The following is an 18,271-nucleotide window of genomic DNA, read 5'->3' on the forward strand; positions in this document are numbered from 1 at the left end:
GTTCATCAACCAATCGCCAATCAAAACAAAGTGATCCGTTTTGGGACGAAATTTCCCTTAATTGGGTTGGCGTGTGGCTTACTTGTGACGCAAAAGTAGGGCTCTCAGTACTTCCTCGCGATTATTGGGATTCAGATGACCTTCATAAATCAGTTGATCAATGACATGACTGGAGATTCCTGGAAGAGTCTTTTCTGCCAGGTCTAGAATCACAGTGCCTAGTGATAAAACATTATAGAGTTGTCACATTTCCATTCCCAGATGGGGATATGCAAAAAAACGTACATGTTGAATCCAGTTTTTTTAATAATTGCAAACCTAATTTAATTTTTTGCAATATTTTTTCATGGTTTTCATCCTGTACAATATCACACAATCTGGAATACCGACAAGGTGTCCAGTACTCCATACTACAGTATATTTGCAAACATTATTTTACCTGAAATAGGCTCATATCCTAGACTTCATGAAGATCGTGTTTTAGGCTGGCATATCACCACTTGTGACCACCAGAAAGGTCACAACAGAAGCTGCAAGAATATATTAAAGCTGATATCCTGCAGGTTTCTGCCAGGCTATAGAACTGATTGGTGCCCGGAATTTTCTCTGCTGCAGTTAAGCATAACAACTTGGTCACCTTCTTGCACTTAGATTTTGATTGGACAGTGAAGACAGTTGAAATCATCCCTGTACTCCAGTGGTCTCCAAACTGTGGCCTGCCGGCCAGATGTGGCCCTTTGCCTACCTTTAGCTGTCCCTTAGGGCACCATGCCATCCACTGACACAAATGACGGGGCACCATTCTTCCCACAAACTCCAATAATGGGGCACCATTACTTCAACAGACACCAACGATGGGGCGCCATTCCTCCCATAGATACCAATGATGGGCCCCATTCCTATCATGAATACCAACAATGGGGATCCATTCCTTCCACTGATAGAGCACTATTCCTTTCACTAAAACCAGTGATGGGCACTGTTTACTCTTAAAGACACCAAGGCGTTTCCTACACCCACTGGCCACAGTTTGGCCCCCTTAAAGGACACTAAACTGACCCTTTGTCCAGAAAGAGACCCCTGCTCAACTCACTGCACTTTCTCCTGCTACCAGCATGTTGGTTGCCAGTACATTTTTAGTTAGCAAAACCAGATTCAGTGTCTCATTTTCTATATTCCCCCACAATTATATAGCAACTGCCAAAATGTACCATTTTTCAGTGCCCGTCGTAGCTCCAAGAGGCTGCGGAATGTGAGATAGGACAGCTGAGGTTTTCCCCACTGCTTCAGATCATCCTGGAAGCCTTCTTCATTCTTAAGCCATCGGGCAGCCTCCACCCAGTGCATATCATTTTTGGAGTCCATGACTAGCTCCTGTAGCTCCACGTATGCCTGATAAAATAGAAGATAAAAGGTAAGCAGATAATCCAAAGTAAAAGAACACAAAATATGGATATGATGAATTGTAGCAACCCATTACATGCCTCCTGTGCTTTGACACAATGAGAATTTTGGTCCACTTCTATTGATTTATGACAGTTCTCTGTGCCTCGTAAAGTGATATGTTGTCTTCTCATGAATGTCCTACTAAGACTGTTACTTATCTTAGCTTGGGTACCATGCTTCCCTTTCTGAATAATCAATAATGCAGAATGTATATCCAGGTAGTAACATTCAAGTGTGCCTTTGTAAAAGTTATAATAGTCTGATATCAATTTGGGAACAAAAGAGGAAATATCTTACTGATAAAGACCTGGACGGATAAAAAAAAGCCAAGGGCAATGTAACTTGCTACCATCCACCAAACCAGAAATATCTGTTTTGGTTAGACTGATAATTCAACAATACACACCAGTCAAAACTGGAAAATGGCCCTGGCATAACTATAATGCACAAAACGCTCCTCTGCTAACATCTCACTACTTGCAACTACTTTCCCTGGAACACTATCTCTTGAGCCTTGTGCATGTGCTGGCCATATTTTCAATTCTTCCATGTCATAGAATTTTGAGACCAGATTAGATTATCTAAAACTCAGTTTAAAGAGAGTTCTAAAGAACAAAATTGTAATATACTGCAGCTTACCAGTCCTTAAATCTGGTGGCTTCATTTGTTTTCTTTGTTCAGGTACGGTACACTTCCTGCACTAGGGTGTCAATGCTCACTCACTGCACTGTATCTCTGGAGGAGTAGTGTTGTCACCTTAGGACAGGAAGTGTGTTAGGACTACAAAACACCTGTTTTTCTATTCTTCTCCATTATATGGGTGGAGGTGTTGTGTAGTCAACATAAGCCAACTTCAGAAGAATATATGTGTTGTAGGCGGTGGATCCTGGAGAAGGATAGGTATTCAAATATCTGAACTTTCTCGAGGCAGCTCTCTGTCAACATGAGTAACCAAAGGAGTCCCTAATTGGAGCCCTCCCATTGAAGAAACGAGCACGCCACACTGATTGGTTCAGTCCAGTAGGAGGTATTTTGTTTAAATACGATGTAAAGATAAAAAACCAGTGCAATGCAGGGGATCACAAATCCCTCTTCATCAGGGCTTGTATTCTGTATGGATCACACTGGTGCCCGATCACTAATGTATCCGCATCTTTGATACAAGTCCAATACAGGATAGTTTTCATTTTCAGCATACAAACCCTGATGAAGGAGGATTTGAGAATCCCGAAACACGCAAGATTTTCTACCAACCTAAGAGGACTGTGTAGGCTGAAAACAATGTTTGAAATTTTAATTTGGTGCACAGGAAATTGTAAGAACACTGAATTTCTGGCAGGATCAATGTGTATTTTCAATACTTCTTGAATATGTGCTTTGATTAAAAAAAAGAAAACTAATGTAGCCACCACTAAGAACTAGTAAGCTGCAATATATTATATTTTTGTTCTTGAGCGTACATATACTTAAGTGCCGGTTCACACTCATCCGACTTGTCAGGCGACTTGAACGCCTGACAAGTAGCGGTCCATGCTGTGCAATGGAACTGTTCTAATCAGAGCGACTCAAGACGCCCTGACTTAGAAAAAGGTTCCTGCACCTTTTTTTTGCAAAGTCGGAGCGACTTGCATTGACTTCCACTATGTGAAGTCGTTGCAAGCCGCACCGAAGTCGCGGTGCACGGGCGACTTAACTAGTCGCCCAAAGTCAGGGCTACTTCGAGTCGGATCAGCGTGAACCGACTGTTAAGGTATTCTAGTAGGTATTCTAACCTGAGCAAGATTTTGATTAGTTACCCTTGAACTTTCTAGTAAGATTTTTAGCATGCAATAGTTGCCTAAATAAGTTCATTTCTGTACCTAGGAATAGGAGAATGCAAACCAAGCATACCATAGGCAACTATTCAAAATAAACAGTTAAGTGTGGATTTACTATAAATACTTTGCGCACGCCAGTTTCATATGTGTATACAGACAATATAGAAATAAACATGCCATAATTATCCTTTAAACACATATCAGTTGTGTATACAGAAACACAATTTAGCCTTTATTACTGCACACACTTTAACATTCCAATCTTTATGTCCCAGATCTCTTACCCCTAAAGCTGGAGCCAGGTTCCCCCCCTGCATGGTCTCCATTGAGTAAGTGGGGGGCATCATCAGAAAGAGAGTGCCCTTCATTTGTCTTTTATGTCTAATCCTCGTTGGTAGGAGAAGGAGGAAAGGGGGAGGTAAGTGTGCAGAAAGATTCTGGACAAACCTGAAAATCAGTCTGTCCCTATACTAGTAAAGAGTGTGATCATGCTGGTACTGTGACAGGGACAAGATCATTCACTCGACTGATGAACTAAATCCTTCAGTGACCTTACAAAATCGGGGCTACTAGAGCTTGGGGCAAGGGCAGATATTACGGCACATATTGCCCTCTAGATTAAGAGACAGTCCTAAACTTGGATGCTTTGTCCCAGGCTTGGATGCTTTTTCCTTGCTGGTTTTTAAAAATGAAAAAGTCACTGAAAATTGAAGATTGGTAAAAATGTTACTTATTTTAAGGATAATGCTGGTCCTGCATATACACATTTTTAGGTAATGCCATTTTTAACCAGCTTCTGATCTCTAATAGAGTAGAAAGCACTGTGCTGAACTATAGTTTAAAAAATACCAATACCAAATCCAATTGCAAATGCTGATCAATTTTAGGTATTGAATTATTGCGATGTTATTTAAAAAAAAAAAAATGGTCAAAAAACCAGAAACCTGTCAAACAAAGTCACATCAAGCGATTCGATTTTCCATTGCTCTGGAATTGTTTTTCTTCTAATTCAATGATTGACGGTTGATCAAAAATAGTGGATTTTTAATTTGATTATTTTTCTCTTTCAATAGGAAATTGACTTGATAATTGGATTCAATCTAAGGCTACGTTCACATCTTGGCGTTGCTATTTACAGGCGTTTTTTAGGCGTTTTTTTTCTCAGGCGTTTTTATTGGTGTTTTTTCAGGCATTTTTATGGGTGTTTTTTCAGGCATTTTTATGGGTGTTTTTTCAGCGGTTTTACAGGCGTTTCACAGGCGTTTTTACAGGCGTTTTTGTGCAGGTGTTTTTAGGTTGACAAGTGACCAATGGCAAAAAATAAAAACGCCTGTAATCTGCCCAAAAAGAAGCTCATGTACTTTTTTGAGCGTTGGGTGTTTTGCTTAAAACGTCAAAATGCTCAGATGTGAATAGGGGGCCATTGAAATGAATAGGATTTGTCTTGTTGGGTGTTTTTTGAGCTGATCCTAGAGCAGAAAAATGCCCCAAAACGCCTACATGTGAACAATGCGAATCTGCAAAAAATATTTGTTTAAAGAAATATCCCAAACAGTAAAAGAAAAAGAGAGATGGAAAGAAATCCACCCAGATCTACTCACAAAGCAGCTCAGATCATTGCAGGTCATGTGGGTCACAGCCGGTTCCAGCTTTCCATACCCACGTGACCTGCAATGATCTGAGCTGCCTTGTGAGTAGATCTGGGTGGATTTCTTTCCATCTCTCTTTTTCTTTTACTGTTTCTTTCCATCTCTCTTTTTCTTTTACTATTTGGGATATTTCGTTATACAAATATTTTTGCAGATTCGCATCATACATCTGCTATTGATGAAGTGGAATACAGTCCACAGAAACGCGTCGAGCCTACATTGTTGCAGATCATTATCTACATTAGTGGTTACTGTTATATGTTATACCTTGTCCAATGCTGATTGGCTCATTATGTAATCTTGGTGCATGTACACCAGCTCATGTCTATACTATTCTACCAATATACCCCTTATTTATTTTTTACATATATATACTTGTATTATTGCTATGTAAATGCGCATATTTACAATAAATCTGCCTTCATGGTTTTACCATAGTGGCCGTGTCACACGTTTCATTCAAAGTCTCAAGCTTCTCCCTTTTGTACAATGAACTGGGATGGAGGTGAATTTTCACCTAATTTAAAGTCCCAAAACCTTCCTTATTGCCGAAGAGGAAAAGAAGGTCAGTGTAATAAACAACACATGCACGGTGCTTTTGCAGTGGACATATTAGCATCCATAAAAGGGTTAACATTTATAAGGCTGCTTTCACACTGATCTGCGGGTGCAGCGCAGTGTGCCGGTGAGTTAGTTGTGCTTTGCCCAAGACTTGCATTATATCTTGCGGGTGTGATGCACTTTCTGAAAGCACATTAAAACTCATGCATTCAGAAGTTTTGTTTGGCTTTCAGAAAGTGCACCACACCTGGGTAAACTGCATGGTGTAAAAGCACATTCGTAGTTTGGGGGGGTGGGTGTTAAAACCCCATAGTTGAGATATGTTTTTACCACACCCCCAACCACTGGTGTAGCATCAGGGATTGCAATGGCGACCCTGCTCCATGCTTCAGGGTGCCCGTGCTGTCTCCCTGTCACATTCTGTTTTACAACTGGACAGGAGGGGCTGCATATACAGAAACCAATTTTCTCCATTGTTCGTCTGCAGCCGCTGGAAGCTGGTGTCTCCTCCTCAACCCCCCCGCCGACATTTAGTGGCTGCAGGAGGAAGATGTTTATAATGCTCTTCAAAATAAAAAAATAGAAATTCTGAACCATTTCATTTCATTGTGGCTCGTGACCAGTTACCAAATCACTTAGGTGGCTCTCGCTCTTCAAAAGATTGAGCACCCCTGGTCTAGGGGCAATTCACAGAAGCCTATTTGCTGAAATGCAATACAAAGTGTATCGCCTTTAAAAGATCAACTTCTCACAAATAGGAACTGCCATAAATCGATTTTTAATGAGCGGGAACTAGCTGAATTTTCAATCCATCTATGGCCAGCTTAACCCCTTTACCACCGGAGGATTTTGCTGTCTTACGTCCAGGCCACTTTTTGCGATTCGGCACTGTGCAAATTTAACTGACGATTGCGTGGTCATGCAATGCCGTACCCAAACAAAATTTACGTCCTTTTTTTCCCACAAACAGAGCTTTCTTTTGGTGGTATTTGATCACCTGTGCGATTTTTACTTTTTGCGCTATAAACAAAAAAAGAGCGAAAATTTTAAAAAAATAACAATATTTTTCACATTTTTTTATATGAAATCCCCCCCCCCCCCAAAAAATGAAAAATCGAAATTTTTTATCATTTTTGGCCAATTTGTTTTCTGCTACAAAATCGCAATAAGCCTAATTTGATTGGTTTGCGCAAAAGTTATTACGTTTACTAACTAAGGGAAAGATTTCTGTCATTTTTTGTGTTTTTTTTTTTTTTAACGAGTATTTAACGAGCAAGTAATGGCGGCGATCTGCGTTTTTTTTTGCGGGACTGCGACATTGCAGCGGACAGATCGGACCCCTGACTGACATTTTTTACACTTTTGGGGGTACCAGTGACATTACTACAGTAATCAGTGCTATATATATGCACTGTTACTGTAAAAATGACACGGGCAGGGTAGGGGTTAATTTTATTGGAGAGGGAGGGGTTAATGTATGCCTGGTGCTTACTGACATGTGTGGGGGGAGGTGACTGAGTGACACAGGGACAGATCGCATGTTCAGCTATGCTGAACCTTGCAATCTGACCCTGCCTGTCACTTAGGAGATCCGCCCGCTTTGTTTACACAAGCGGGCAGATCTCCACACTCGATTCCCCGATGATCGGGGAAGAGCAGCGGCGATCGCCGCAACTCCTCCCCTGGCCCGACTCCCGCTGTGACTGAACACAGCGGGAGCGAGCCTCCGGCGGCGCGCGGGCGCCGCCCACAAGGGGAGGAGTTCAGCGACGTAGGTCCATGTCGCTGGACGATAACGAGCCACATTGCCGCAGTAGCAGCAATGTGAGCGGTCGTTATGTGGTTAAGCTGCAATGGTGGCCGGACAGGGTTGTACACAAGCAGCAGCAAAAATGATACCTCATGTTACATTAGGTGGAACTTTGAACCTCTCAAACGAACGCAGCTACACCAAACAATGATCAAAACGCTAGGTGTGCAGGTGTGGCACCTATTCCCATTCAAATCCCCATCCAGCTGTCAGGAAAAAAAACAGACATTCATGGAAATGGCAGCATTGCCTCCTAGCTGGCAGCTGTTCCTGTACAGTTCTCTGGCAATCATTCCACTAAATGAAATGTAAAAAATCCGCGCTTAGGATAATTCTAGATTTCTAGTATTTAATGTTGGCTGCAGCCCACCTTTAGACTATATTGTTAAGAATATAGTAAGAATGAAGGAAAAGGAGGGGGAAGGTGTATGGCGCTGCCAAAAAGTGCTGATGTTTCTATATGTCCAAAGAATAGGTGTTAAAGGTATATACAATATAATTCATCACTATAAATAAAGTGTCCAGTGCATCCTATGTGTCTTCCTAATAAATGTGCAATGCTAAAGGATAATTCAACTATGTAAATGATAAATATTTGTGCTGAACTGTGAATAAAAGTGGATACAAAATAGGTGAGAGTTGGTATGATAAGAAAAATATATGATGTGTATGAAATATACAAAATATAAAAACTATATAAAAGGTGTGAAATATACAGAATATAAAAATAAATATATAAAATATAAAAAATAAAAAAAATATAAAATGGATCCACTTAAATCTACAGCCGTAAAATACAGAACATCAAGTATGACTTAAAAGAGGTGCACAATGGGTATATAAATATTATGGCAGCAATAATACAAGAATAAATAAGTCCGTAACACCTAAGAAAGAACAAATAGTCCCACAATGCTAAAAAAACTTTTCCTAAAAGACTTTTCCTAAAAAACAGGGCAAAAAAGGTGACTTGAGTGCAGGTGTTCTGATGATAGATATTAAAGGTGCTCAGGTATATGGTGACCATTCAGTGCTCCCCGCACCCCTTGGACCGCACTCACCAGAACTATGTACCCCTGCAGGGGTATCAGGCCTTGAATCTATAATCCTGGATCTCCTCCACTGACCATCAAAGTGGCTGGGTGGTCCAATTATCTGCCCGAATCTTGTAAACCCGGTTCCTTGGTGTTAGGGTCCGAAGGTGTACCAGGTGACCATATACGTAACAATCTGATCAAAAGACTCTTCACAGAATCGGACAATGTGATCGTATCTGTGAAGTGCTGATTTGTGTGAACCACTTGGGAAATGATGTCATACATTTGCTTTTTTAAGACCAGAACTGTCAAATTTTAATACATGAACATTGTCTCGGTTCTACAAGTGTTCTACAAGGACACTTGTAGAACTGAGACAATGTTCATGTATTAAAATTTGACAGTTCTGGTCTTAAAAAAGCAAATGTATGACATCATTTCCCAAGTGGTTCACACAAATCAGCACTTCACAGATACGATCACATTGTCCGATTCTGTGAAGAGTCTTTTGATCAGATTGTTACGTATATGGTCACCTGGTACACCTTCGGACCCTAACACCAAGGAACCGGGTTTACAAGATTCGGGCAGATAATTGGACCACCCAGCCACTTTGATGGTCAGTGGAGGAGATCCAGGATTATAGATTCAAGGCCTGATACCCCTGCAGGGGTACATAGTTCTGGTGAGTGCGGTCCAAGGGGTGCGGGGAGCACTGAATGGTCACCATATACCTGAGCACCTTTAATATCTATCATCAGAACACCTGCACTCAAGTCACCTTTTTTGCCCTGTTTTTTAGGAAAAGTCTTTTAGGAAAAGTTTTTTTAGCATTGTGGGACTATTTGTTCTTTCTTAGGTGTTACGGACTTATTTATTCTTGTATTATTGCTGCCATAATATTTATATACCCATTGTGCACCTCTTTTAAGTCATACTTGATGTTCTGTATTTTACGGCTGTAGATTTAAGTGGATCCATTTTATATTTTTTTTATTTTTTATATTTTATATATTTATTTTTATATTCTGTATATTTCACACCTTTTATATAGTTTTTATATTTTGTATATTTCATACACATCATATATTTTTCTTATCATACCAACTCTCACCTATTTTGTATCCACTTTTATTCACAGTTCAGCACAAATATTTATCATTTACATAGTTGAATTATCCTTTAGCATTGCACATTTATTAGGAAGACACATACGATGCACTGGACACTTTATTTATAGTGATGATTTATATTGTATATACCTTTAACACCTATTCTTTGGACATATAGAAACATCAGCACTTTTTGGCAGCGCCATACACCTTCCCCCTCCTTTTCAATCATTCCACTAAAGATCGCCCATCACCCATGTGAATGAGCCCTCAGGGCCTCTGGCCAGTGGGCTTTTGTTCACCCCTTATACAAATCTATGGTAATGCAAAGCCTGCTTAATGTAAGTCAAATGCAGGTCAGAATGAACTATGACATTTTTCAAACTGAAGTCATCGAACCAGGTCCAAAGTCTGTCAACAAAGGTCCCTATAAATCTTATGCAGGCACATATACAGTATCTCTCAAAAGTGAGTACACCCCTCACATTTTTGTAAATATTTGATTATATCTTTTCATGTGGCAACACTGAAGAAATTACACTTTGCTACAATGTAAAGTAGTGAGTGTACAGCTTGTATAACAGTGTACATTTTCTGTCCCCTCAAAATAACTCAACACACAGCCATTAATGTCTAAACTGCTGGCAACAAAAAGTGAGTCCACCCCTAAGTGAAAATGTCCAAACTGGGCCTGTGACGAGACCCTTGCTCGCTCTGTCCGCTCTCCCGACACTCCTCTGTTTCTAGTAAGTCAGCTTGCAGATCGCAACGTCTGATGGTTCGGTCAACCAAGGATCCGGGATCCGAACTACAGCTATGTGCCGTCCGGAATCCATTAGAACAAACACCAAGCAAGCTGTATGTAAGTTCAAACAGGAAGACAATTTATTGGAAGAACACAGCACACTTTTATACAGAATTTGGAACGTCCTGCCCCCAACAACCGCTTTCCTATTGGTCAATTGTAAAGTACCTGCAGTTCCCATTCAGGTCCTCTCCAGACATGCAAATGAGGGCTCGAAAATGAGTCAGTAGTGATTGGTCAGATAGCTTGACCAGGAAATGCAAATGAGGACTTGAAAATGAGTCAACAGGGATTGGTCAGATAGCTTTGAACAATGCAAGGAGATAGAAGCCCCAGGGGGCAATCAATGTACACAATAGTCAGACACAGAACAATGGTTCCCTAACGAGCCCTCAATACACATTACTCTGAGTGTCAATATCTCCCTTAGCAGACAACAGGTGAGGTCATTAGCACACCTGACAATAGGTGAATGGGGAGCCACCTTAGACAGTCCGTCTCCTCAGAACTTCCTGGGATGACCATATTAGGAATGCACTTCCTGCTCAGAGACCTCATGAGAAAGGGAACAATTGACCTTGCTGACAAATATGAAGCAATTCAACCTATCACCCATCTGTCCTTAAATTCCAGTGATGGTGAACACCATCACAGGGCCCAATTAGCCATTTTGCCTCCCCAATGTCATGTGACTCGGTAGTGTTATAAGGTCTCAGGTGTGAATGGGGAGCAGGTGTGTTAAATTTGGTGTTATCGCTCTCACTCTCTCACTCTGGTCACTGGAAGTTCAACATGGCACCTCATGGCAAAGAACTCTCTGAGGATCTAAAAAAAAAGAATTTTAGCTCTACATAAAGATGGCCTAGGCCAGTGATGGCAAACCTTGGCACTGCAGATGTTTTGGAACTACATTTCCTATGGTGCCTAACTACAGTGCAGAGTGCATGAGCATGATGGGAAATGTAGTTCCAAAACATCTGGGGTGCCAAGGTTCGCCATCACTGGCCTAGGCTATAAGAAGGTTGCCAAGACCCTGAAACTAAGCTGCAGCACGGTGGCCAAGATCATACAATGGTTTAACAGGACAGGTTCCACTGAGAACAGGACTCGCCATGGTCGACCAAAGAAGTTGAGTGCACGTGCCCAGCGTCCTATCCAGAGATTGTCTTTGGTAAATAGACGTATGAGTATTGCCAGAATTGCTGCAGAGGTTGAAGGGGTGGGGGGGTCAGCCTGTCAGTGCTCAGACCATACGCCACACACTGCATTGATTGGTCTGCATGGCTGTCATCCCAGAAGGAAGCCTCTTCTAAAGATGATGCACAGAAAAGCCCGTAAACAGTTTCTTGAAGACAAGTAGACTAAGGACATAGATTACTGGAACCATGTCCTGTGGTCTGATGAGACCAAGGTAAACTTATTTGGTTCAGATAGTGTTAAGCGTGCATGGCAGCAACCAGGTGAGGAGTACAAAGACACTTCTGTCTTGCTTACAGTCAACCATGGTGGTGCGAATGTCATGGTCTGAGGCTGCATGAGTTCTACCAGCACTGGGGAGCTACAGTTCATTGAGGGAACCATGAATGCCAACATACTGTGACATACTGAAGCAGAGCATGATTCCCCTCCCTTCGGAGACTGGGCTGCAGGGCAGTATTCCAACATGATAATGACCCCAAACACACCTCCAAGATGACCACTGCCTTGCTAAAGAACCTAAGGGTAAAGGTGATGGACTGGCCAAGCATTTCTCCAGACTTAACCGGTTGCCGACTGCGCACAGTTTATTTACTGCGGCAGTCAGCCCCGGCCAGGCAGAGTGACGTAGGTCTACGTCGCTCGCCTGTCACTCCTTTTAGAGCCAATAGCGGATCGTTCACAGAGGAGTGCGGGCGTGTGACCGGCGGACCCGATGTCCGCCGGTCACACTACGATCGCCGGTACAGCGGGAGAAAGACAGAGCGGCTTATGTAAACAAGCCGCTTGTCATTCTCCCCTGTGTAAAAATTAAGATCAGACGGTTCTACTATGTAGAACCGTTGATCTTTGTTTTTACACTAGGAGACATGTCCCCCTACAGTTAGAATCACGCCCCTAGGACACACTTAACCCCTCCCTGTCCAATACAGTTAACCTCTTCCCTGCCAGTGTCATTTTTGCAGTAACAGTGCATATATTTAGCACTGATTACTGCAGTAATGTCACTGGTACCCCCAAAAGTGTTGAAAATGTCAGTCAAGGGTCCGATCTGTCCGCCGCAATGTCGCAGTACCGCAAAAAAAAATCGCAGATCGCCGCCATTACTCGTTAAAAAAAAAAAACACCAAAAATGACAAAAATCCTTCCCTTTGTTAGTAAACGCGATAACTTTTGCGCAAACCAATCAAAATACGCTTTTTGCGATTTTTTTTACCAAACATATGTAGCATAAAACAATTTGGCCGAAAATGTTAAAAAATTTTGATTTTTAAATTTTTTTTGGGGGGAATTTCATATAAAAAAAAAGTGAAAAATATTGTTATTTTTGCAAAAATTACGCTCTTTTTTTGTTTATAGCGCATGATCAAAAAATCTCACAGGTGATAAAATACCACCAAAAGAATGCTCTGTTTGTGGGAAAAAAAGGACGTGAAATTCGTTTAAGTACAGCGTCGCACAACCGCGCAATTGTCCGTCAAAGTCACGCAGTAAAAAATCGCAAAAAACCCCCTGGTCAGGAAGGGGGTAAAATCTTCCGGGGCTTAAGTGGTTAAACCCTAGTGAGCATCTGTGGGGCATCTTCAAACAGAAGGTGGAGGAGCGCAAGGTCTCTAACATCCACCAGCTACGTGATGTCAACATGGAGGAGTGGAAGAGAACTCCAGTGGCAACCTGTAAAGCTCTGGTGAACTCCATGCCCAAGAGGGTTAAGGCAGTGCTGGAAAATAATGGTGGCCACACAAAATATTGACACTTTGGGCCCATTTTGTACATTTTCACTTAGGGTTGTACTCACTTTTGTTGCCAGCGGTTTAGACATTAATGGCTGTGTGTTGAGCTATTTTGAGGGGACAGCAAATTTACACTGTTATACAAGCTGTACACTCACTACTTTACATTGTAGCAAAGTGTCATTTCTTCAGTGTTGTCACATGGAATGATGTAATAAACTATTTACATAAATGTGCGGGGTGTACTCACTTTTGTGAGATACTGTATATATATATATATATATATATATATATATATATATATGTATGTAACTTAACAGTGTGTGTGTAGCCATCTGTTTAGAGTTCCACTTTAAAGCTACGAGTGATCTAGCATGAAGAATAAGCATCCTTCCACTCCAGAAGGAGGAATGAGATCCCATAATGTAGGGTAGGGTAGATCCAGATACCCCAGAGAGAAGATGATGTGAAACAATTATTGACATGACCATGGTTATCCCTTTAAGACCTTGCATTCCCGGCTACTGACATAGGTGAAGCAGTTATGTTTAATTTATAACCATTGCGGTTGAGTGACAATACAAGGAAATGTTTCATCTGTAAACACAGACTGCCATTCCTGCACACACCCTGAGCTATGCTGGAGAGGAGGATGACACGGGAGAAGGTAGATGGTAACATCAAGTAACCGGTCAGAAAGTCACAGAAGATTAATAGTGACAGCAGATGAAATGAAATAACTCCATAAGGCATTGGTATGCGCAGTCATGAGTGCTGACATCTGGTTGGCTGAAGAGTTACTGCACTTTGCACTTTAATAGTGTTAATTTAATACTTGTCATGGGAGATGTATGGAGGCTACAATTGCTGATCTGCTTCTGAATATGCTAACTGCCTGGTGATCTCTATAGGCAGCTAGTAAATAGAAATTGCTGGCAGATCTCTTGATGTGTTCTGGATTAGTCACTCATAAAATAGGTGAAGCCACAGGGTCAACACGACGGCCAAGCAACTGACATTTTCAGGAATGGATCAGCAATGACGTCTCTCCATGTTTGAAACACAAACCGGCAGAGTGCTGCCGCTGATCAGAATTCAGCTTTTATTGCTATGCCAGCTCTAAACTGGGAAAGGATTAAATCACCAGTGTGAACTGAGCCCTATGGAGAATGTAGAAGGAGGAACTGAAAGGTGGGGGGAAAACAGCCATAACCTCCAGCTGGAGGCCCTCCAGCTCAGATCACCGATAACTAATGCAGCAATTTTTGGTGAACTGGCCGTTTAAGAAGCCCTTATGAAAAGTTGTGACGCCTCTCAGAAATATGAAAAAATAAAGCTTTCTGCTTAGAAAATACTATCATGACATTTTGTCACATGTCTCAGTGTCAGTGTTCTCATGTTGGAATTTTTAACAATCAAGGACAGTAAAGCACACACTAATAAGAGGCTCACTTAAAACTTCCACTAAAAACTTTAACTAATGCTTCTGCTCCAATAGTTTATAGTGCTCCTTAACCAATATTTTATAGTGCTCCTGCCCCAATGTTTTATAGTGCTCCTGCCCCAATGTTTTATAGTGCTCCTTCCCCAATATTGTATAGCGCCCCTTGCCCCAATATTGTATAGCACTCCTTCCCCAATATTTTATAACGCTCCTACTCCAATAGCTTATAGCGCTCTTGCTCCAATATTTTATATTGCTCTTTCTCCAATATTTTATATTGCTCCTGCTCCAAAATGTTATAGTACTCCTGCTCCAATATTTAATAGTGCTCCAATATTTTTTTAGTGCTCATGCTCCAATAGTTTACAGCTCTCCTGCTCCAATATTTTATAGTGCCCCAATATTTTAGAGTGCTCCTGCTCCAATATTTTATAGCACTCCTGCTCCAATAGTTTATAGTGCTCCTGCCCCGATGTTTTATAGTGCTCCTGCCCCAATATTTTATAGTGCTCCTGCCCCAATGTTTTATAGTGCTCCTGCCCCAATGTTTTATAGTGCTCCTGCCCCAATGTTTTATAGTGCTCCTTCCCCAATATTGTATAGCGCCCCTTGCCCCAATATTGTATAGCACTCCTTCCCCAATATTTTATAACGCTCCTACTCCAATAGCTTATAGCGCTCTTGCTCCAATATTTTATATTGCTCCTGCTCCAAAATGTTATAGTACTCCTGCTCCAATATTTAATAGTGCTCCAATATTTTTTTAGTGCTCATGCTCCAATAGTTTACAGCTCTCCTGCTCCAATATTTTATAGTGCCCCAATATTTTACAGCGCTCCTGCTCTAATATTTTATAGTGCTCCTGTTTCAATATTTTGTAGTGCTCCTGCTCCAAAATTTTTTAGTGCTCCTAATCCAATATTTTATAGAGCTCTAATATTTTATAGTGCTCCTGCTCCAATAGTTTATAGCGCTCCTGCTCCAATATTTTAAAGCGCTCCTGCTCCAATAGTTTATAGTGCTCCAATGTTTTATAGTGCTCCTGCTCCAATATTTTGTAGTGCTCCTAATCCAATATTTTATAGTGCTCCAATATGTTATAGTGCTCCTGCTCCAATAGTTTATAGCACTTCTGCTCCAATAGTTTATAGGGCTCCTGCTCCAATATTTTTTAGTGCTCCTGCTCCAATATTCTTTAGTGCTCATGCTACAATATTTCATAGTGCTCTTGCTCAAATATTGTATAGTTCTCCAACACCAATAATTTAAAGTTCCTCTGCTCCAATGTGTAAAAAATGTTGGGAGTTGCACTCCGTTTTATATAGTTACATAGTTGTTGAGGTTGACAAAAAGACACCAGTACATCCAACTGAACCTATGATTTGTGTATATTTGTATGTTTTTTATGTCAATAGTACATTGTATACCTCTGTATGTTGTGATAGTTAGGGTGCCCATCTAATAGTTTTTTTAAACTATTGATGCTCCCTGCTGATACCACTGCTTGTGGAAGAGAATTCCACATCCTTACTGCTCTGACAGTAAAAAACCCTCTACGCAGTTTAGGGTTAAACCGCTTCTCTTCCAATTTTAGTGAAAGGCAACGTGTCTTTTTAAATTCTCTTTCACTGAAAAGTTTCTGCCCTATGCTAGGGTAGCCAGTATATTATTTGTAAATTGATATCATATCCCCTCTCAAGCATCTCCTCTCCAGAGAGAATAAGTTAAATGCTTGTGGTCTTTCCCCATAGCTGAGGTTCTTCAGACCCTTTATTAGCTTTGTTGGGCTTCTCTGGACTCTCTCCAGTTCCAGCACATCCTTCCTGAGGACTGGTGCCCAGAACTGGATGGCATACTCAAGATTCGGCTGGACCAGAGTCTTGTAGAGTAGGAGAATTATCGTTTTATCTCTGGAGTGAATCTACTTTTAAATGCATGCCAGAAATCTGTTGGCTTTGCTTGCAGCATTCTGGCATTGCATGCCATTGCTGAGCCTGTCATCTACTAGGACCCCCAGGTCCATTTCCATCCTAGATACCCCAGAGGTTCACCCCCTATTGAGTAACTTGCGTTCCTATTTTTGGCACCCAAATTAATTACCTTACATTTTTCAACATTAAACCTCTTTTGCCATGTAGATGTCCACCCCATTATTTTGTTTAGGTCTTCTTGTAGGGCTTTCACATCCTGAGTAGAATTTATTGCCCTGCTTAGGTTTGTATCTTCCATGACTACTAAGATTGAGCTGTTTATCCATTCCCATCCTCTAGATTGTTTATGAATAAATTAAACCAGATTGGATCCAGGACAGATCCTTGGGGGATCCCACTTTTCACATCAGACCATTCCGAGTACTCTCCATTTACCACCACCCTTTGGACTCACCCATGTAGCTAGTTTTCAATCCAGGTACTCACCCTATAGTCAATGCCGAACATACCTCAATTTATAGAGTAAACGTTTGTGGGGGACTGTATCAAATGCCTTTGCAAACTCCAGATACATCACATCTACAGGCCTTCCTTTATCTAGATGGCAACTCACTTCTTCATAGAAGGTTAATCTTGAACTCTTCATATTGTTTATTCCATGAAAAACAAAATGAACACATACATTCTGTCTCCACCCAACATACCATACTCTCCAGATGCGTTTCACCTCTAAGGGCTTGCCCACACAGATTAGAATAGGTACTTACTGTACCTATTGTAATCCATGTGAGCAAACCCCTGTGGTGAAATGCGTCTGGAGAGTGTGGTATGTTGGATGGAGACAGAATGTATGTGTTCATTTTGGTATTCATTGAATAACCAATATGAAGAGTTTAAGATGGAGTGCACCTCACAATTTTTTACACTTTTGTGCAAGCAGAGATGAGCTATAAGAGCAGGCACCCTTAACAGTTCTTGAACGATGAGCAGGGGAGGTTTGGAGCTTCTACTCATGCTCCAATATTTCATAGTGCGCATGTTCCAATATTTTATAGGTCTCCTGCTCCAATATTTTATAGGGATCCTGCTTCAATATTTTATAGTGCTCATGCTCCAATAATTTATTGTGCTCATACTCCAATATTTTGTAGTGCTAATGATTTGATACTTCATAGTGCTCCTGTTCCAATATTTTATAGTCCTCCTGCTCCAAAATCAGTGTCCCTATGTGAAGATTTACACCTCTTGTTCTGATGAATACAGTAAAATGTTGAATTCTCATTGATTTGCTTTGCGCAACATATGTGCTTTTATATTTTTTAATATTTTAAATATATTGAGGGAAAATGCATTGGATTTATTATTATTATTATTATTATTATTGTTATTATATATTCAGTTACACAGGTATTTTTAGGCATGTTTCACAGAAGAGAAGAAGCATGTATCTTTATTAACCGCTTCCCCACTGCTCACTGTGCTGCTACTGCGGCACAGTGGCTCGTTATCGTCTGGCGACGTAGGTCTACGTCACCAGACATTCCCCTCTCTCGGCCACCGGAGGCTCGCTCCCGCTGTTTTCAGTCACAGCGGGAGTCGGGCCAGGGGAGGAGCCGCTGCTCTTCCCCAATCGTCGGGGAATCTAGTTTGGAGATCCGCCCGCTTGTGTAAACAGAGCGGGCGGATCTCCAAAGTGACAGGCAGGGTCAGATTGCAGGGTTCAGCATAG

At 41.2% G+C, this 18,271-nt stretch overlaps 1 protein-coding gene across 1 annotated transcript in view; it reads right to left on the bottom strand.

Annotated features, from left to right (window-relative positions):
• SLC4A1 (solute carrier family 4 member 1 (Diego blood group)) overlaps positions 1-18,271 on the bottom strand; it is a 107,237-nt gene that overhangs the window by 42,422 nt on the left and 46,544 nt on the right. Inside the window, exons 7-8 of the mRNA XM_082271255.1 lie at positions 1,212-1,392; positions 83-218 (exon numbers count right to left, since the gene is read on the bottom strand). Coding sequence (XP_082127381.1) covers positions 83-218; positions 1,212-1,392 — 317 coding nt within the window. The remainder of the gene's footprint in view (positions 1-82; positions 219-1,211; positions 1,393-18,271) is intronic.

The sequence above is a fragment of the Pelophylax lessonae genome (genome assembly GCF_965119305.1).
Source record: "Pelophylax lessonae genome assembly, chromosome: 11".
NCBI lineage: Eukaryota > Metazoa > Chordata > Amphibia > Anura > Ranidae > Pelophylax > Pelophylax lessonae.